The sequence below is a fragment of the Chrysochloris asiatica genome, unplaced genomic scaffold (genome assembly GCF_000296735.1).
Source record: "Chrysochloris asiatica unplaced genomic scaffold, ChrAsi1.0 scaffold00167, whole genome shotgun sequence".
In the NCBI taxonomy this organism is placed as follows: domain Eukaryota; kingdom Metazoa; phylum Chordata; class Mammalia; order Afrosoricida; family Chrysochloridae; genus Chrysochloris; species Chrysochloris asiatica.
In genome coordinates, this window is record NW_006408685.1 from 6,550,594 (window position 1) to 6,573,583 (window position 22,990).

General features: G+C 37.8%; 1 protein-coding gene across 1 annotated transcript in view; it reads left to right on the forward strand.

Annotated features, from left to right (window-relative positions):
• HDX (highly divergent homeobox) overlaps positions 1-22,990 on the forward strand; it is a 395,136-nt gene that overhangs the window by 207,756 nt on the left and 164,390 nt on the right. Inside the window, exon 5 of the mRNA XM_006871312.1 lies at positions 17,283-17,490. Within this exon, the coding sequence (XP_006871374.1) occupies positions 17,283-17,490 (208 nt within the window). The remainder of the gene's footprint in view (positions 1-17,282; positions 17,491-22,990) is intronic.

Here is a 22,990-nt window from a genome sequence, read left to right on the forward strand (position 1 = left end):
AGTAGAATAAAATGTAGCTAATGTGTGGCTTCTAACTTTTAATAAAAAATATACTAAAGTGTAGGAGAGTTAAAAATCTAAAGTAAAAGGGATACTAATAAAATCATGAATAAATCAGAGAATGATTCAAAAGGAAAAAAATAACTAGGGATCTGTGCATAGAAATAACTTTGTGGCTCTCCCATCCAAAGAAAATAATTCATCGTAGCTCTGCTAAAACAATGAATTCTTCTATGTGCAGGTTTCCCTGTGTCTCATTTCTTTATTTCAATTCCTCGATTAATATGTCTCAATTTCTTCATTTTAATTCCTTAATTAATTATGGCTCTGGCCACTTAACATTGTGAAAATGTCTATACTGCCTAAAGCAATTTGCACATATAATGCAATCCCAATCCAGATTCCAACAACATTCTTCAAAGAGATGGACAAAACAATTACAAACTTTATATGGAAAGGAAAGAGACACAAGTTAAGCAAAGCATTGCTGAAGAGAAGAATAAGGCTGGAAACATCTCACTCCCTGACTTCAAAATTTATTACACGGCTACTGTGGTCAAACAGCTTGGTACTGGTACAATGAAAGATACATTGATCAATGAAACAGAATTGAGAATCCAGAAATTAACCCATCCACATACAGCCAAGTGATTTTTGACAAAGTACCTAAATATGTCACATGGGGAGGTGATAGTCTCTTCAACAGATGGTACTGGCAGAACTGGAAAGCAATATGTAAAAGATTGAAACAAGACCTTCACTTCATGCCTTATACAAAATCCAACTCAGTGGATTAAAGACCTAAATGTGAATCCCAGAATTATGAAGGCCATCAATGAAAAGTAGGGACAAATGTGAGGGCCAAAGACTACCAAACATTTTGAAAATTACACAAACTAAAGTAGACAAAAAATAGATGATTGGGACATACTAAAAATTAAAAACTTATGCTGTGAAAAGGGAACCCACAGAATGGGAAAAAATATTTTGCAACGACACATCAGACAAGGGATTCATTTCTAAAATATATAGGAAACTACAACCCCTCTACAAGAAAAAGACAAATAATCCAATTTAAAAATGGGCAGACACTTCACCAAGGAGGAGATCCAGGCAGCCAACAAATATATGAAGAAGCATTCATCATCATTACCCATTAGAGAGATGCAAATCAAAACAACAATGAGATATCATTTCACACCAGCAGTAACAGCGAAGTTCAAAAAACAGGACAATAAATGCTGGCAAGGATGTTTTGAGACTGGGACCGTCTTAAATTACTGGCAGGATTGCAAAATGGTCCAGCCACTCTTGAAAACAGTATGGTGCTTCCTAAGAAACTAGGATATAGAAATAACTTATAATCCAGCAATTCCTTTACTTGGTATATATCCACAATAACTATGAGCCATATGTGAATAGATATACCATACTTGGTATATATCCACAATAACGATGAGCCATAATGTTTATAACTTTCACAATGTAAAAATATGGAGACAGCCTAAGTGTCCATCAGTGGAAGAATGGATAAACAAACTGTGGTATATACACACAATGGAATACTATGGTATCTTGAAGAATAACAAGGAAGCTGTAAGCCATCTCATAAAATAGATGAATCTTGAGGACATTATGCTGAGTGAAATTAGTCAGTCACAAAAGGAGAAATATTGCATAAGATCATTATTGTAAAAGCTTAAGATACCCACGCTAAAGGGACGAAAAAAGAAAAAGAAAAAAAATGTGTTAATTAGTGAGGGCTGGGGGTAGAAGGGAGGGAGGGTACAGTAGAGCACAGGGTGGGTGATAGACACAAAATAGTTTGGGTGTTGGGGTGGGCAATATACAAGAAGGGGGAGGGGGATAGAAGAACAAGGTTGATAGGCGAACACTTAGACAGGTTTGCATGGGCTAAATGGTACAGAGGTATATAGTGATGTGTGTTCAACCTTGGAAAAACAGGGCTCTGTGATACAGGGACTGAGGCATAGTCTGAATGGATTAAATGGAGGAAAGAATCTTAAAATGCTTGAATGTCTTATGAATAATTTGTTTTCCTTGCCTACTGTTATAAAATTGATACTTGAGGGGGATAGAAAGGAATATCCAGAAACATGATTTTAGAAAGCTTGTAAGCTCATTTTTTCCTTTAACTTATTGGAATACCTTAAAGGGATGCTAGAACTAGCCTGGTGAAAGAGGCTTCTTGCAGAGCCTTTGTAGTGTATAAGACCTTAGGTGGAATCCTGAGCCCCATCCAGAACCGTCTGAGATGGGAAAATCCCACTTAAGAAGACAAGCAGACTACCCTGGAGCAGCTAGAGGAACAGAAGACACTTGTAAGAAAGACCAGCAGGGAACCAGAAACAAAAATGGCAGTCTGATTGGCTACTATAAAAACAAACAAGTTTTTCACCAGAGAGCGTTCAAGGCAAGCAATCAAGTCCCTTCAGAACAAACTCACTCTCAAGAATGAAACTCAAAGTATGTAAGCTTGCTGGCGACCATGTTGGTCTACTGATGAGTGGATGTGGGGGAAAAGCACCGATAAAGAAGTGGGCACAGGCCAACCATGGCACAGGCCAACCATGTTACATAAACTCCCATCGACCTGCAGTATGCTGAGAGCTGGTTGGCCTGAAGTATGATGAGATTTGGGGACTGCCTGAGCCCATGGACAAGGACATGACCACGGAAGGCTAGAACTCAGAGTAAAGTGTCCAGCTAATATGAAGTGAAGGGAGATGCACAAGTGCGCACAAACTTGCAGATAGTGCCCATCAGACTGGATGATCAAAACCTGACTAAAGGAAGATGAAGAAAACAATTTTAAATCACTACAATCTGATGAACTTGAACTATACTTATGGATATTGTAGCTTAAAATACCAAACAAAAGGGAAGGAATCTCCACAGCAAGGATCATTCCTATCCTCACTGTACAGAGGGTTGATAGTGATGGACAACTTAGACATAGACTATCTAAAATGGGGGTGGTGGTGCTGTGAAGGTACGAAGTAACTGGCTTACCAGTTTTCAAGAGGGAGTTTAGATTCTGAGTGTGCGGGGGGGTGGGGAGTAGAATCCCCACTGAGTGGTTTTCATCCTGTCTAGACAGGTCTAGTGAAATGAGATGGAGACAAGACTCTTATTCAGTAGTAATTGTTATCATGACTCATTGCGATTGCTAAAACTGTAAAGGTAAAGGTAGAAGTTTTGTAGCAAAATGGGGTGAGTGGTCGATTTTACAGTCCCGGAGCAGAGGACCCTGGAACCATCAAGAGAGAAGAGTGGGAACGGACTATGGGTCCCTACTCAGAGAAGCAGTGATACCAGAAATGGAGTTAGAGACGATGACATGGAGAGTTGGAGCAGCTGAGGACTCTAGACTCGTGGAAGGAGAGGGGCTGTGTGCTGGTGGCGGAGAGGCAGCCTTGCAGGGTGTGCCCTTTGGCTGTTTGAATGATTGTTTATTCCTGAGTGTTTTGGTGCACATCTCCCCCCCCAAAAAAAAAAAAAAAAGATTTTTTTTAATAAAAAACAGAGGAAATAGAAGCAAATACTGTTGAATGATGAAGCATGGAGGAGATTGTAATCATTGCAATGAAACGATATGTGACAGAAGGAGTGTAACACTGATGCCCCCCATATAAACTATCACTCAATTCACAATAAAACCTTAAAAAAAAAAAAGTCAATAATCAGCTGGAAAATTGATGCTTTAACATTTCTGGGATTCTCAAGGGTCAGTATTGGAACATTATTAGGAAAAGGGCTAAAAAACCAAAAGTGCTCATTGCAATGAGCTATTCACGAAAGTGTTGAAGTGTAACCTTCTGATTAAAAGCAGAGGACTGCTATCCAAAAGTGGTGTGATCTGGCATGGCAATGCACATATGCACAACTCTGTTCACACTGTTTACACTTGGCAAAAACATCGTTTTGAGGTGTTAAAGCATCCTTCCTATAGTCCTGATCTTACTCTATTGGATTTTTATCTGTTTGTTCCCCTGAAAGCAGACCTTTGGGCATGAAAATTCACCTCTGATGAAAAACTGAAGACAGTGTTGTCATTGTGGCTCACAGCTCAGCTTAAAACATTTCTTAATAAGGGAATATGAAAGATTATTGACAGATGGACAAAGTGTATTGAAAAACATGGAGATTGTATGGAAAAATGATGTATTTTTCTTTCATATTTCCAAGGTGTCATGGTGTGTCGCTGTTGTATAAGCACTGAATTTCTAGCCACAAAGTCAGTGTTTCAAACTTATCAATTGCTCCTTAGGAACACTATACTGGGTTGCTATGAATCTTAACCATCTCCATAGTGCCTAACAACAATAACAGCAGCAAAGGACAATAAACCTACAAGAATAAAAATAGGGAGACAATGATAGTAATTTATAATGAAGACAAGTACAAAGTAAAAAGAAAGAATAGTGTAGCTACAGGACTTTCAAATGGGGAGGGAGTCAAGTAGACTTCAAAATAAAACAAACTCTTTTAAACTGGAAAAGAAATGAATAAGTTGCAGGGTAATCTCAAAGACAAATTATACACTTGCTCATAACAATAAAATAGGGAAATCATAAAGGTTTTACAAACATTTAACCAAGAAAATCCAGAAACAAAAGAAACATAGCACAAAGCATGTATAACAAAAGAAACGAGCACCACCTCAAACACACAGCAAAATAACAGCAATCAATTAATATCCACAAGTATACTGAGTGTAAATGGATTAAATACACCAATAAACAAGCAGAATGTAGTAGAATGAATTAAAATGAATAAATAAACTGGATCCTCCATTATTCTGTCTACAAGAGACATATTACACACAAAGACAAAAATAGGCTAAAACGTAAGGATGAAGAAATGTATATATTAAACTAGCAGCAATAAAAAATGAGTAGAGTTGGAAGTACTAATTTCTAATAAAATACACTTTAAGGCAAAAACTAGAATAAAAACAAGGAAGGACATTGTATAAATATTAAAGTGTCAATTGAACTAGAGGATATAACCATGATAAATATCTATGCTCATAATGAAAGAGCCTCAAAAAATATAAAACAAACTGACAGAACTGAAGAAAGAAATAGGCAACTCTGCAATAATAGTAGGAGATTTTAATAGACCAATTTCAGTAATAAAATAACAAATACAAAAAAACTCAATAAAAATACAGAAGAGGGAGGCGAAGCTTATTGGCAGGATAGGGAGAACAGTGCAGACCTCCACCAGCAAGAACACAGAATACTGGATGAAGCAGGTTCAGGGGATGGTCCCAGAATTCTGAACTACATATAAAGGAATATTTAGAAAGTTTGTAGGCATACAGCCAGTGAAATTTGTAGCAGACACAAGAAAGGTGGTATTTTCTGATCTGTGGCTACCAATCACTCCCAGAGCAGCCATATTGGATGTGACAGAATGGGTGAAGGATCAGAGGAGTGCTCCCACAATAAAGGGCTGACCCATCCTTGGAGATTAAAGGTGTAGACAATCTTTTTTCTCTCCTTCTCTCTGTTCATTGGTCTCTCACTGTCTGCACACTTCCACTCTGGTCTCTGGTGAATAGAAGGGGTGCCTGAGTGAGTAGACACCTCTCCACTCCTGGAGCATTCTAGTATGTATGCACACTGATCTGCTTAGCAAAGACCACTGTGCAGAATCTAAGAAGGGGGATGGTACTGCTTAAGACCAAATGGTCCTCCAAAACAGCTATGCTGTTGTTGTTGTTGTTGTTGTTAGGTGGCATGGAGTCGATTCCAACTCATAGAGACCCAGTACAGGGTTTCTGAGGCTGTAAATCTTTACAGGAGCAGAAAGCCTCATCTTTCTCCCGCAGAACAGCTGGTAGTTTCTAACTGCTGGCCCTGAGGTTAGCAGCCCAATTGGTAATCACTACACTACCATAACTAAAAAGTTTATCACTAGGAAAATGTCCAGAACAGGGGTGGTGGACGGGGAGATAAGCAGACTAAAAAGGAAACAAGCTGAAAATTAAATCCTGAGTTATTTATAAGGAGCAAATAAGCAACATCTTGAAATTTCTCAGGAAACCTTGAAGGCAAGAAAACAAGAGATAGGTGTTACCACACTCATGTTTTGTTACACATTTCTTTTGTTTTGTTTTCTTTTATGTGATTATAGACGCTAGTACCCAATCTTTTTTCTTTCTTTCTTTCTGTTACTGTTTTGTTTTTTGGTCCCTTTTTACCCTCAGGGGGCTCTTTCTTTCCCTACGTTACCCAAGAAGAGACAGCAATTGCAGTCATATAGCCAATCTGCAATCATACCATGTAAAATTCCACCATCCAGGCAAGAGCCAATACCAGCTGCTATACAACAGATATACAACCAACACTTGTTACAGTTACTTTGAGTTCAGTAAAGAAAAGTGAAAAGGGAAGCCCATCGCCTAATCATATCTGCCTGGGGGCAATCAGAAAGCTAAATAATACAGCAACAGAAATTTATAAACTTTAAAACACTGCAAATAATCTTCTGAGACTGCAGTGCTATAATATTAGAAATCAACAATAAGAAGACCAAAGAAATCAAGTCAAATGCATGGAAACTGAATAACACCCAGCTTAAAAGTTACTGGATAGTTGAAGAAATAAAATGTGAATTCACAAAATTCCTAGAAACAAATGAGAATGAAAACAAAACATACCAAAATCCTTGGGACACAGCAAAAGCAGTGCTGAGAGGACAATTTATGGAAATAAATGCACACATTCAAAAAGAAAAAAAAAAAGAAGAAGAAGAAGAAAAAGTCACAATCAACAGATAAACTCAACATCCCCAACAACTAGTAACAGATAAGCAAAGAAAACCCACAGTCAACAGAAGACAAGAAATAATAAAGTTTAGAGCAGAAATAAAACAGAAAAACTTTAGAAAGAATCAACAGGACAAGGATCAGACTCTTTGACAGGATTAATAACATTGACAAACCATTAGAAAGCATAACAAAAGAAAAGAGGGAAAAGGCACAAATAACACACATAAGAAACCACATGAGTGATGTTAAAACAGAACCAAAAGAAATATATAGGATAACAGAATATTGTGAAGAGATGTATGCCAATAAATTTGAAAATCTGGAGGAGATGGATACATTTTGAGAACAGCACAGCCTACCTAAACTTATGTAGAGTGAAGCAGAAAATTTGAGCAGACCTATAACAAAGGAAAAAATTGATCAAGTCGTCAAAAAATTCCCCCAACCAAAAAAGTCCAGGTCCAGATGACTTTACTGGTGAGTTTTACCAAACATTCAGCTAATTTCTGTCACCAGTTCTACTCAAATTATTCCAGATATAGACTAGGGTGGAAAAATTCCTAATTCATTTTATGAAATAAGCATAACCCTCATACTAAAACCAGGGAAGGACATAACTAAAAAAGAAAATTATAGATTAATATCGCTCATGAACATAGATGCAAAAATTCTCAAAGAAAATCCTATCCAACAGAATTCAACAGCACATCAAAAAAAAAAAAATGATGCATCATGATCAAGTGAGATTCATATCAGGGATGCAAGGATAGTTCAACATTAGAAAAACAATCAATGTAAGCAACCATATAAATAAAGAAAAAGAAAAAGAAAAGAACCACATGATCATAGTGATCTATGCAGAAAAGTCATTTGACAAAATCCAACATCTATTCCTGATAAAAGCACTAAATAATGTAGGAATTAAAGGGAAATTGCTCAACATAATTAAGAGTATATATGCAAAACTAAGGAGCTCTGGTAGCATGGTGGTTATGAGTCGGGCTGCCAACCCTAAGGTCCTCAAGGTCAGTAGTTCGAAACTACCAGTGGTTCCCCAGGAGAAAGATGAGGCTTTCTGCTCCTGTAAAGATTTATAGTCTCGGAAACCCTGTGCAGGGTTACTATGAGTCAGAACCGAATCCATGGTACTTAACAACAACAACATACAAAACTAACAGCCAACATCACTCTCAATGGAGAGAAACTGAAAACCTTCACTTTGAGAACAGGAATCAGGCAAGGATGCCCTTTATCATCCCTCCTATGCAGTATTGCATTGGAAATCTTAGCCAGTGCTAAAAGGCAAGATACAGAAATTAAAGGCATCCAAATTGTCAAAGAGGAAATAAAGCTCTCTCTATTTGCAGATGGTATGGTATGATCCTATACATAGACATTTCCAAAGATTCAGCAAAAAAAATCCTACTAGAACACATTGGAAGATTCAGCAAAGTAGCAGGGCACAAGATAAACATACAAAAATCATTTGGATTCCTCTATACTAATAATGACAGCACTCAAAATGAAATTAGGAAAGCAATATCATTTACAATAGCTGCCCAAAAGATTAAATATTTAAGAATAAATTTAACCAGAGAAACACAGGAGCTATACAAAGAGAACCATGAAATACTACCACAAGAAACTAAAAGAGACTTACAAAAATGGAGAATATATAATATTCCTGGATAAGAAGATTTAACACTGTGAAAATATCAATACCACTTAAAGTAATCTACACATATAATGCAATCCCAATCCAGATTTCAACAACATGCTTTAAAAAGATGGGGAAAAAACAAAACAAAAAAACCAATTGCAAACTTTATACAAAAAGAAAGAGACCCTGGATAAGCAAAGCACTACTTAAGAAAAAGAACCAAATTGGAAGTATCTTACTCTCTGATTTCAAAATTTACTACATGGCTACAAGTGGTCTAAATAGTATGGTACTGGCACAATGTAAGATACATAGATCAATGGAACAGAAAAGAAAATCCAGAAATTAATGCATTCACATGCAGCCAACTGATTTTTGACAAAGTGCCAAAGTACATTGAATGAGTAGGGATACTCTCTTTAATATATGGTGCTTGCAGAACTAGAAACCAATATTCAAAAGATTGAAATAACACCTTAACCTCACACCATATACAAACACCAACTCAGCATTTATTAAAAGACCTAAATGTGAATCCCAGAATTAAAAAGATCATCAATGAAAATATAGGGAAATTTTAAGGGCTCTAATGCAGGGCACACACATACTACCAAATATTGCAAGAATTACACAAACAAAAGAAAGCAAAATAAATGATTGGGGTATACTAAAATAAGAAGCTTGTGTGCATCAAAAGATTTTGCCGAAATTGTAAAAAGGGAGCACAAGGGACTAATTTCTAAAATCTATAGGAAACTACAACATCTCTACAAGAAAAAGACAAAAAACTCAATTAAAAAATGGGCACAGGACATGAACAGACACTTCACCAAGGAAGACATTTGGGTAGCCAACAAATAAAGAAGAAATGTTCACGATCATTAGCCGTTGTTGTTGTTGTTAAGTGCCGTCGAGTCGGTTCCAACCCATAGCGACTCTGTATAGGGTTTCCGAGGATATAAATCTTTATGGGAGCAGAAAGCCTCATCTTTCTCTTGTGGAAACTCTGATAGTTTCGAACTGCTGACCTTGAGGTTAGCAGCCCAACTCGTAACCACTACGCTACCAGAGTTCCTTAGCCATTAGAGAGATGCAAATAAAAGCAACAATGAGATATCATCTCACACTAGCAATAGCGGTGAAGTTCAACATTGCAGAGGACAATAAATGCTGGTGAGGATGTGGAGAGACTGGGACCCTCCTACATTGCTGGTGGGAATACAAAATGGCCCAAACACTCTGGAAAACATTATGCAGCTTCCTCAGAGAGTTGGAAATAAAAATACCATATTATTCAGCTATTCCTCTATATGGTATATACCAACAAAAATTACGAACCATGACACAAGTAGATATACGCATGCCAATGTTCCTAGCAGCATTATTCACAATAGCAAAAAGATGGATACCACTTAAGTGCCCATCAATGGAAGAATGGATAAATAAACTTTGGTACATACACACAATGGAATATTATACTACCTTGAAGAATAACAAGGAAGTTGCAAGCCACCGCAAAACATGTATGAACCTTGAGGCCATTATGCTGAGAGAAATTAGTCACAAAAGGACAAGTATTACATATTGAAAAAGCTTAAAAAAAGATACCCATACTTAAAGGAAAAAAAAATATGTATTTGTTGATTATTGGGGGGGATAGAGGGGGCAGTATAGCACAGGGTAGGGGATACACACATCATAGTTCAGATGTTTGGGGTGCAATATACAAGAAAGTTGAAGGGAATGGAAGAAAAAATAAGTAGGGGAACACTGAGGCAGGTTTGCATGCAGTAAGTGGAACAGAGGTAAATAATGATGTATGCTCAACCTTGTAAAAACAGGGGTCTGTGATACAGGGATGGAGGCATAGTCTGAATAGGTAAAATAGGGGAAATAATATTAAGATGCTTGATTGTCTAATGAATATTGGATTCCATTGCCTGCTGTTGTAAAATAGGCACTTGCATGGGATAGAAAGGAATATTAGGAGACATTATTACAGAATGTTTATAAGCTCGACTTCAGCCTATAATTAATTGGAATACCTAAAAGGGGTTGTGCGGGGAGTCCTGCTCTCCGCGGGGGTCGTGGGACACGAGTGGATACGTAGAATCGTCGAATGAATGAATGCAGTCAAAAGACTTTTAGCTTGCTGTGCTGTCTGGCTGTTCTCTCCAGCTTCTGCCTCTTCTGCCACTTCTGCCTTCTTTCTGCCTCCTGCTTCTTTCTGCCTCTACTCCTGCTCTCTGCTTTCCTCTGCTGCTTCTACTTCCTTCTGCCAGCCCAGCTCAGCAAGTCTTTATTTTTTATACTTAAAATTACACAGTACATGCATTGACACTTTTATCAGTTCTTGAATTATTACACAGTTAGTCACAACATTCTTGCACCTGGTCATTGGGCAACTTTGACAAAAATACTTCTGTAATGTTCAGACTGACCTTCATCTCCTTTCCCAGTATGAGATAAAACTGTTTCTTCTTATTTCTACTAAAAGATTATAAACTTTCTATCCTACATAATGTGCTATTATTTTCATAATAAAGGTATTCATTACATCACTTGGAAGCTATGTGGCATAAAGCCCAACCTAGCTACTTGCTGCAAGAAGTGTAGATTATTAAGTCAAAACTATCCTTCACTTAAGTTCATTATTTTCTGCTTGTTTACGCAGGTGCTTGTATGTAGGGGTTTGTGAATTCTAGCTAGTGACTGAATGTGGTGAGGCCTATGGGGTTAGGTCAGCTTGATTCTAAATGCTATCTGCTTTTGTGGCCTCACAAATGCAGTTACTTAGGTTTTCTATGAAAAGAAGTAATTTATACAATTTCTCTTTGTATTCAATCCACCAAGGCTGAAAGCAATTGCTGCTAAGCTAGTTTTTCCTAAGGTTTATAGAACTCATAGTGAAAAGCTGTGAATATGGCCAAATTATATATTTTTACAAGTAAATTTAGGAATACTTTAAAGAGAAAGTAGAAAACAACTTCTGAAAGTCATCTGTCTCAGAAAATGACTTTTCTTATTTGCTGGACTGTGTCAAGCAGTAAATTGAAGCTGTCCTCTACTCTCAACCACTCCCAGCAGGATTGTAAAACTTGTCCAGGGAAACAGGCATCTTGTGGAGCCTTTGTAGTTTATAGAACCTTAGGTGGAATCCTGAGCTCCATCCAGAACCTCCTGTGGTGGGACATTCCTGCTTGAAAGGACAAGCAGACCAGACTGGAACATCTAGAGAAACAGAAGATGCTTCTTGAAAGAAAGATCAGAAGGAAAATTCCAAAACCAATGGCAGTCTGAATGGCTACTGAAAGAACAAGCAAGTTGTTTGCCAGGAAGCCATTAACAGAAGCAATCAAATCCTTTCAGGACAAATCCCACCCCATGACTGAAAATGAAAGGAAACACAGGAGTATACATGTAAGCTTGCTGGCTTACATTGGTCTGCTGGTGAGTGGAAGAGGGGGAAAGGCAGCAATGAAGATGTGGGCTGAGTTTGACCATTTTCCATAGACTCTGGTTGACATGGAGATGAGAGACAGAAGAGGAAGGGCTGTTTGGTCCAAAGTGTGGTGAGACTGGGGAACTCTTAAAACCATGGACACAGACATAGACACGGAGGACTAGAGCTGAGAGTGAAACATCCAGCTAATAGGAAGTGAGGGGAAATGCACAAGAATGTCCAAACTTGTAGATAGTACCTATTTGACCTAGCTTCAATGGCTTGATGATCACAAGTCAAGTAGAGGAAGATAAAATATATATATGTTTTTGATAAAGGAAGCCAGTGTAAATTGCTACAATATGATGAACTTGACCTATACTTATGGATGTTGTTATTGTTGTTGCTAAGTGCCATCGAGTCAATTCTAACTCATAGCGACCCTGTGTAGGGTTTCTAAGGAGCAGCTAGTGAGCTTGAACTGCTGACCTTGCAGTTCAAATGGCTTTGCAGTGTGGTGCATTAACCCATAGCACCACACCAGGACTCCATACTTATGGATGTAGTAGCTCAAAATACAAACTGAGAGTGAATGAGTCTTCACATCAAGTATCAATCCTATCCCTTCTGTATATAGGGTTGCTAGGAACGGGCAAGTTAGACATTGGCTACTTAAATTGTGGGGGTGGGGGGGAGGGTGTTCTATAAAGGCACAAAATGACTGGCTTACAAGTTTTCAAGAGAGAGTTTAGTTTCACAATGTCTGGGGGAAGGTAGACTACCCACTCAATAATTTTCATCTTGTCTAGATGGGTCTAGTGAAAAGAGAATCTGGAGATAAGATTCTTATGATTCAATAGTGAGTAATTGTTATCATGACTAATTGTGACTGTCAAAACTGTAAAGGTAGAAGTTTTGTAACAAAAAGGGGGTAATAAAGAGGAAGACCCCCAGAGAGATAGATTGACCAAGTAGCAGCATCAATGCGCTGAAGCGTGGCGACAATTGTGATTTGGGCCCAGGATCGGGCAGTGTTTCATTCTGTCGTGCATAGGGTCACTATGAGTCGGTACCAACTCAATGGCACCTAGCAACAACAACAACAAAGTTAACCTTACATTCCAGGAACAGAGGACTCTAGTATCATCAAGGGAGAAGAGCATGAGCGGAATATGGGACCCCTGTTCAGAGAAGCAATGACACCAGAGATGGAGGCAGAGTTGAGAACATGGGGAAATAGAATAGCTGAAGATTCATGGGGATATAGTGTGCTGGCAGCCAGGTGCTGGTGGCCAGGAGGCAAGCTTGCATAATGTGCCCTGTGGTTGTTTAAATGATTATATAGCAGACTTGAAGAATGTGCCCTTTGATTGTTTAAATTATTATATATTCCTGAGTGTTTTTGCACCAACTGCCCAACACCCCCCCAAGAAAAACAAAGGGAATGGAAGCAAAAATATTATTCATTGATGATTCATGATGGAGATTATAATCATTGCAATAAAATGATGAGTGTAAAACTGATGTTCTCCCATGTAAACTATCACTCAATTCACAATAAAAATTAAAAAAACAAAAACAGACACACAGAAGAACTAAACATCATCAGTGAACTCAACCTCATAAACTTGTAAAGAGCACAATTTACCTTCTTTTCCAATGCACAGGGAATAGTCTCCAGAATAGACTATATGTTATACCACAAAACAAGCCTCAATAACATTTAAACATCAAAATACTGCAAAGCATCTACTCAGATCACACCACCATAAAATTAGAACTCAACAATAGGAAAGTTAAGAAGGAAAAATCAAATAAATGGATTTTTAAAATTGAATGACACCCTGCTTAAAAACCAGTGGGTAGTAGAAGAAGAAAAAAAAGTTTTAATGAAATAAAAAGATCCCTTAATTCAGACAACTTAATTCAGACACCAAACTTTTGGGAACACAGCAAAAGCAGTGCTCAGTGAACAATTTATAGAAATAAATGCACACATCAAAAAAGAATCAAAATCATTACCTTAACCCAACATTTCCATCAATTAGTAAACCAGCAGCAAAGTAAGCATACAGCTACTAGAAGAAAAGAAATAATGAAGATTATAGAATAAAAAAATGACACTGGAAAGAAAAGCAATCGAAAAAACAAGACAGGTAATTGACTCTTTGAAAGCATTAAGAAAATAGAGAACTACTGGAAAATCTATCAAAGAAAAAAGAGAAGATGCAAACAACACGAATAAGAAATGAAAAAGGTGATGTCACAACACAACCAAGAGAAATGAAGAATTATACTTCAGCAAAATTGGAAATCTAAAAAAAGGGACAAATTTCCAGAAACACGCTACCTACCTAAATTAACACTGACTGAAGTAGAAAATTTGAACAGCTCTATAACAAAAGATGGTGTGGCGCTGTGGGTTAATGTGCCAGACTGCAAAGCCGTTTGAACTGCAAGGTTGGTGGTTCAAGCTCACCAGCTGCTCCTTGGCAACCCTATACAAGGTCGCTATGGGTCAGAACTGACTCTATGGCACTTAACAACAACAACAATAACAAAAGAAGAAATTCATCTGTTCATTCAAAAACTCTCAACAACAACAAAAAAATGTCTTTCCCCTTATGGCTTTACTCATGAATTCGAACTGACAGATAAAGAAAAGCTGACACCAATTGTGTTCAAACTATTCCAGAACACAGAAAAGGATGGTAAACACACAAATTCGTTTTATGAAGTGAGTATTATCCTGATACCAAAACGTAGCAAGGACATCACTGAAAATGAAAATCATAGACCTCATGAATATAGATGCAAAAATTCTTAACAAAATCATAGCCAACATAATACAACAGCAAATAAAAAACAAAAACAAAAACTTCATCCTGACTGAATGGGATTCAAACCATATATCCAAGGATAGTTAAATACTAGAAAAGCAACTGATATAATCCACCACATAAATAACAAAGATCATATAGATTGATGTAGAAAAGGCATCTGATAAAACTCAACACCTACTCCTGTTAAAAGTACTCAACAAAATAGAAATAGAGAGGAAATCTCGCCACATAAATAAATGGCTTCTGGTGTGGTGCTGTAGATCAGTATTGGACTTTGAACCACAAAGTCGGCAGTTCAAACCCAGTGGCTATTACTTGGAAACCATATACAGGGTTGTTATGAGTCAGAACCAACTTGATGGCACATAACAACAACAATGGTATGCATAGCCAATGGCCAGCCTTACTCTAAATCATTTGGTCTGGCCCTGCCAAGGCAAACACAATTCCAGCCATCACATTGTTGTTGTTAAGTGCTGTCAAGTCAGTCCTGACTCATAAAGACCTTTGATAGTATTTCCACTGCTAATCTTGTGGTTAGAGTGTTGATCCTTCAATGCCACACCAGGAGTCCAGCCATCACATTAGGGGTGAGTTAATTAAATGTTTGACCAAATATATCAGGCTGATTTTTAGGTAGATAATTTTGCATGGCCCACGAGACATGTTATAAATATCCAAATGTTCCTTGGCAGAAAAAAAGGTTTCCCAATCCTGCTCTAAATGGTGAGAAACTGAAAGCATCCCCCTTGTGAACCAGAATCAGCCAAGAAAGCTTTTTATTACCACCCCTATTCAATATTGTGCTATAAGTCTTAGTCAGAGTTATAAGGCAAGAAAAGGAGATTGAAGGCATCCAAAGTTGCAGAAAAGAAGTAAGCTCTATGTACAGATGATATGATCCTATACATAGAAAATCCTACTATTAAGCTAGAAAATTATTCAAATTCACTGAAAAATTCAGCAAAGTGCCAGGGTATGCGACCAACATACAATAATCAATTGGATTCCTTTACACTAATATAAAGAACTCTGCAAAGGAAATAAATAAAATGATATCATTTACAATATCCAACCAAAAGAAGAAATACTTAGGAATAAACCTACCAGAGAAACAAAACACCTATACGAAGAAAATTGCAAAACACTGCCACAAGAAACTAAATGAGATATCCAAAATTGGAAGTATATACCATATTCATGGAGAGGAAGACTTCACAGTTTGAAAATGTCAATACTTCCCATAGCACTCTACAGGTATTAAACTACCCCAATACTTTAAAGAGATGGAACAACTAACCATGAACTTTATATGGAAAGGAAAGAGACCCTGAATTAGCATTGTTGCTATATTTGTTAAGTAGCATTGAGTCTGTTCCTACTCATAACGACCCTGTATAGTGTTTCTGAGGAACAGCTGGTAGGTTTGAAATACCTACCTTGTGGTTCTCAGTCCAGCGATGATCCTACAGTGCCACACCAACCTAGTATTAGCCAAATCAGACAGACTGATTAATAATAAAAAGGAAAGAACTATTTCAATGTAAAAAACTTGGATGAATCTGCAGGGAATTGTGCTGATTGGGAGAAAAAGCCTTTTTCAAAAGACCACATGTTGTGTGATCCCATTTTATAAATCATTCTGAAATTGACTAAGTTATGAAAATGGAAAACAGATAAATGATTACCAGAATTTAGGCATGGGGTGGAAAGGGGAAGAAGAGAATTGATGTAACTAAATGAGATATTAGAACTATCCACATATTTGTACAATACAAATTTCCTGTTTTTTATATTGTACTATTATTATTAAAGAAAGAAATTGGTTGGAGGGACTGAATGAAGCATGCACAATACATTTTTGTGCTTTCTTTGCAATATTCTGTGACTGTAAAATTATTTTAATATTAAATATTTTAAAAATGTGATTCTAAATCTAGTAAAATGATATTTCAGAGTTCTTTAACACTAAAGTCATAATTATAGCTCAAAATAAGGTCATATTTTCACTAACAAATGGCAAGATTAGAAATGAAATAACTATATGTCTGTTTCCTCTGGGGAGATAACAAATTTGATTTTCTTTTGAAAGATTTCATGAGTTATTTTCTCCAAGAAAAAAAGAACAAAAATGAAAGTGAACGGTTTGTGGACTTTATGTGGCTTGAATGCCTAAATATGTAAATAAATATCATATTTCTTCTAGAAGATATTGTGAAAGAAAATAATTGTTTTTCATTGTTATTGTTCTTGTTCAGTGCCTTGGAGCGGTTCTAACTCATAATGACAGTGCATAGAGTTTCCAAGGAGTGGCTGGTGAGTTTGAACTGCTGATCTCGCACTTCAAACTGACTTGTGGTCCAGCACTTATCTCATAGTGCCACACCAGGAATCCATTATAATGTTTTTCATTATAGCTTGCTAAATTGTAAAATAAAATGCATCACTCTATTACCTATTTTTTATCCTTTCAAAGTCATGTTTTATGTAACTACCTATGATTTCTAAACTTTCTTTTATATTTCTCTTATAAAGACTTGGATTGGGAATCGAAGAAGGAAATATCGTTTAATGGGGATTGAAGTTCCACCACCAAGAGGAGGGCCTGCTGATTTTTCTGAGCAGCCTGAGTCTGGCCCTTTTTCTACACTCACACCAGGAGAGGAAGTTGGGCCTGATGCTGGAGAAGATAATGACAGAAATGATGACATATCCATATGTTTGTCTGAAGGAAGCTCTCAAGGTACACTATACTGCCTAATATACTGCCTTTGTAAATCTGATGCATTTCACTAATTTTAAACTTACAACATATTAAATTTAAAGTCCTGAAAATATTTTGCCAAGGACTTGAAAAGGAATCAATTTATTTTTAATACCTCCACTCTTTTTTTTTTTTTTTTTAAGTTTTTTATTGTGAATTGAGTGATAGTTTACATGGGAGAACATTGGTTTTACACCCATTGTTTCATTGCAATGATTACAATCCCCACCATGCATTATCATTTAACAGTATTTGCTTCTATTCCCTCTAGATGTTTGTTTGTTTGTTTGTTTGTACACAAAAGCACTCAGGAATATATAACTAAAGGGCACATTCTGCAAGCCTGCTTCTTGGCTGCCAGTACACAGCCTTTCTCTTCTCATGTGTCTAGAGTCTCTCTCCATGTCACCATCTCTGCCTCCATCTCTGGTGTCACTGTTTCTCTGGATAGGGTCCCACATTTCTCTTGTGGTCTTCTCCCTTGATGATCTTAGGGTCTTCTGTTCCTGGAATATAAAATTAACTACTCCCCCCTTTTTGTTACAAAACTTCTACCTTTACAGTTGTGACCATCACAATTAGTTACAATAACAATTACTCACTATTTAATCATAAGAATCTTATCCCCATCTCCTTTCACCAGACCCATCTTGACAAGATGAAAACTGTTCAGTGGGGATTCTACATTCCCCTGCACAATCTGAAACTAAACTCCCTTATGAAAACTTGTAAGTCAGCAGTCACTTTGTGCCTTTGTACTCTTCCCATTTTAGGCAGCGAATATCTAAATTGCCCATTCTTATCAACCCTGTGCACAGAGGGGATTGGAATGATCCTTGATGTGAAGATTCCTTCCCTCTCAGTTGATATTTTGAGCTACTATATCCATAAAAATAGGGCAAGTTCAACAAATTATAGCAATTTACACTTGCTTCCTTTTATCAATGTTTTTTATCTTCCTCTAATCACGTTCTGATCATCCAGCAATTGAAGCTAAGGCAAATGGGTACTATCTGAATGCCTCCACTCTTATATCAAGTTGTCGTTGTTGTTGTTGTTAAGTGCCATCGAGTCGGTTCCGACCCATAGCGACCCTGTACAGGGTTTCCGAGGCTGTAAATCTTTACGGGAGCAGAACGCCTCATCTTTCTCCCGCGGAGCGGCTGGTAGTTTCAAACTGCTGGCCTTAAGGTTCGCAGCCCGATTCATAACCACTACGCTACCAGAGCTCCTTTTGCAACAGTGGAAATCCATATATTATAATAGTGATTTCCCACATTTAGAAATATTGGTTATTGTAACAACTAATAAATTATACTTAAGTAAACTACTGCTTTTATTTCATTGGAGTTCTCATTGATTTAGGTATAGACCATTATAAATGCACTGTCATGAAAGAGTATGGAAAAGTTTACTGAAGTCTAGGCTACTAGAAGTCAGGCAATCTGGATGCAAGTACCAGCTCTTCGACTGGTTTATTATGTGATTTGAGGTAAAGCAATTAACTCACTAGGTTTTAGTTTCCTTGTCTCTAAAACAAGAGAATTAAAACTTTATGAGACCTCACAACATCTCTCCCTAAATGGAAATTAAAGTAATAACATGTAATCATGGCAGTTATCTATGAGATATTGCATTTGATTTCAAGCATATCCAATTATCTTCTGATGCCTTTTAAATTTTTAACAACTTTATTGTGGTTGAATTTACATAACATAAAATGTCTCCATTGTATTTAACCATCCTTGCATCCATGATATGAATCCCAATGATTTTAATAAATTTTGCATTTGTGAAACAATCAACATCAGAAAAAATCCAGTCATAGAACATTTTCATCCAAAATTTTTTTCCTCAACCTGGTTGCAGTCAGAATTCACTCCCACCCGAGCCCCAAGCATCCATTTGTCTTCTTTCTGTCTCTTTGTTATTGTTAGGTACACTCAAATAGGTTTGGACTCATAGCGACCCTATGTATAACTTCTCAGTCATGCACAATCCTCATAATTGTTGTTATGTTTGAGCCCCTTGTAGATGCCACTGTATCGATCCATCTCATTGAGGTGTCTTCCTCTTTTTTGCTTTTTTGAACATGGACTCCTGGTGTGGTGCTGTGGGATAAGCACTAGATTGTGAACCACAGGGTTGGCACATAACAACAACAACACACTTTAACAAGCATGATATCCTTCTTCAGAATCTGATCCCTCCTAATATGTCCAAAAAGCAAGACATGAATCTCAGCATCTTTATTTATAAGGAGCATTCTCACTTTACTTCTTCCAAGACAGATTTGTTTGTTCTTCTTGCAGTTCACGGTCCTTTAAATATTCTTCACCAACACCATGATTCAAGTGCATTTATTCTTCTATGATCTTCCTTATTCATTGTCCAACTTTCACATGCATATGAGTTGAATGAAATTGCCATGGCTTGAGTCATGTGTACCCTAGCCCTCAAACTGAAATCATTGTTATTTAATAGTTTAAATGGTATTTTGCAGCAGGTTTGCCTAATGCAATACAGCTTTTGTTTCTTGACTGCTCTTTCCATGATTGTGTACTGTGGGTCCAAACAAAATGAAGTTTTTGAAAACTTCGCTATTTTATCGCTTTATCCATATGTTATTTATTGGCCCAGTTGTGAGAATTTTTGTTTTCTTTGCATTAAGATACAATCCATATTGAAAGGTGTAGTTTCTGACATTCATCAACAAATATTTCAGGTCCTTGCTCAGCAAGCATGGTTGTGTCATCTGCATATCGCAGGTTGTTGATGAGTCTTCAATCTTGATGACAAATCCTTCATCATACACTACAGCTTCTTGGATTATTTCTCTATTTACAGACTGAGTAAATATCGTGAAAGGATACAACTCTGGCACATACCTTTCCTGATTTTAAATTGTTCAGTATCACCTTATTGAGTTTAAATGACTGCTTCTTGGTCTATATACAGGGTCCTCATCAGGACAATTAAGTGCTCTGGAATACCCATTCTTCACAAAGTCATCCATAGATTGTTATGATCCACAAAGTGAAATGCCTTTGTATAGTTAATAAAGAATAAGTAAACAACTTTCTTGCATTCTCTAGCCAAGATCCATTTGACATCAGCAATTACATCCATCATTCCAAGTCCTCTTCTGAATGTTGCTTAAATTTCTGGCAGCAACCTTCTGATGAACTACTACAAATGTTTTTTTTAATTATCTTTAGCAAAATTTTACTTGCACGGCATATTAATGATATTGTTTGTTGCTTTCCACATTCTGGTGTAACACCGTTCTTTCGAATGGGCACATATATGGATCTTTTCCAATCGATTGGCTACCTAGCTGTCTTCCAAATTTCTTGGCATAGGTGAGTCAGCACTTTCATGCTACATCAGTTTTGCAGCTTAGATTTCCTCCTTCAGTACCATCAGTTCTTGGTCATACTCTACCTCTTGAAATGGTCAACCAATTATTTTTGGTATGATGACACTGTGTACTCATTCCATCTTCTTTTTTTTAATGTTTTATTGTGAATTATATGATAAGTTTACATGGGAGAACATTAGTTTTACATTCATTCAATTGTATATCGTTTCATTGCCATGGTTGCAATCCCTTCCATGCATCATCAACCAGCCAAACGCTATACACTGCAAGCCTGCCCCCCATACTCCTCACCCCACCCTAGTTTTCAGCACACAGTCGCTCTCCCTCTCTGGATCTAAAGTCCCCAGCTGCTCCATCGCTCCACGTCATTCATCTCTGCCTCCATCTCAGGCATCACTGCATTGCTGAGTAGGGTCCTCCTCTCCGCTCTTCTCCTTTGACGGTTCTAGGGACCTCTGCTCTTAGACTGGAAAGTTAATCACTCCCTTCCTTGCTATAAAACATATAGCTTTACATTCCCAACCCTCACAATCAGTCCTGATAACAATTATTCACTATTGTATCGCAAGAGACCCATCTGCATTTTATTTCATCAGCTCCGCCTAGACAGATTGGATACTATTCACTGGAGATTCTGCCTTCCTCCAGGTCCCCTGGCTCTAGGTAGGTTCCCTCTTGAAAGCTTGTAATCAGTCACTTCTTGCCTTTGCAGCTTCCCCCTCCCCCTCAATATTGGGTAGCCAATGTCCAACTTGCCCATCCCTGTCTACTTTGTGTATGGAGGGGATGGAAATGATTCTTGCTATAAAGATGTGTTCCCTCTTTTGAGCTACTGCATCCATAGGTGTAGGGCAAGATCATCAAATTACATCAGATTACTCTTTTTTTTCCTCTTCTTTCTTCTTCTGGTTGAGCTCTGATCATCCAGTCATTGAACCCAGGTCAAGTGGGTATTATCTGCAAGTGTGGGTGTTCTTGTGCATATGCCCGCTCTTCTTATCAGCAGGATGCTTCACTCTCCACTCTAGTCCTCTGTGGCTATGTCACTGACTCTGGGCCCAAGAGTCCCCAGGTCTTCCCACAATATTGGCCAACTAGGTCTTGACCTGGGTTCACAGAAGTCTAATGAACACTGTAGGGCTTAGCTCGCTGCTTCATTGCTGTTTTTCCCTCTCTTCCCCTTATCAGTGAAGAGTGTAGTCACCAATCAGAGCGTGTATTCCCATTGAGTCTTTGTCTTGCAAGGGGGTTTGCACTGAGGGGATCAGGCCACTTGCCTTGTTGTTTCCTGGGCAAACATCTTTTTTATTCTTGTAGTAACAGTTGGTCTGCCTCTATTGTTTTGTATTTTTCCTGTAGGTCTTTCTTTCAAGAAGTATCTTCTGTTCTTATAGCCATTTCAGGCTGGTCTTCTCATCCTTTCAAGTGGAAATTTCCCATCTCTGGAGATCTGGATGTGGTTCAGTCTTCTACCTATTGTCCTATGTATGGCAGAGGCTCCATAGGAAGCCTCCTTCACTGGGCACGTTGTAGCCCCATTTTAGGTATTCCAATCAGTTATAGGCAGAAGATGGATTTACAAGCTTTCTATGGTGATGTTTCTGGCTATTCCTTTCTCTCCCCCTCCAGTGTCTATTTTATAATATAATGCAAGGGAAACCAAGATTCAAAAGACAGCCAAGCATCTTAATATTGTTCTCCCCTTTCCCCATTTCAACCATGTCTCAATATCTGTAACCCAGAGCCCTGTTGTTCCAAGGTTGTGCATACATCATTATTTACCTGTGTCCCACTTAGCCCATTCAAACCTGCCTAATTGTTCTCCCATCTTCTTTGTTCTCCCATTCCCCACTCTCTTCTTGTATGTTGTCCCACTCCCCAGCACCCAAACTATCCTGTGTCTAATCCCTGCCCTGTGCTGCACCTTCCCCTCCCTCCCCTCACCCACACCCAACATCCCAGCAAGCAACAAAGAATTTCCCCCACCCCCCTTTTAGTATGGGTTCTTTTCTTAGTCCTTTACAGTAGTGGTCCTACGTAGTGTTTCTCTTTTTGTGACTGACTAATTTCACTCAACATAATGTCCTCAAGGTTCAT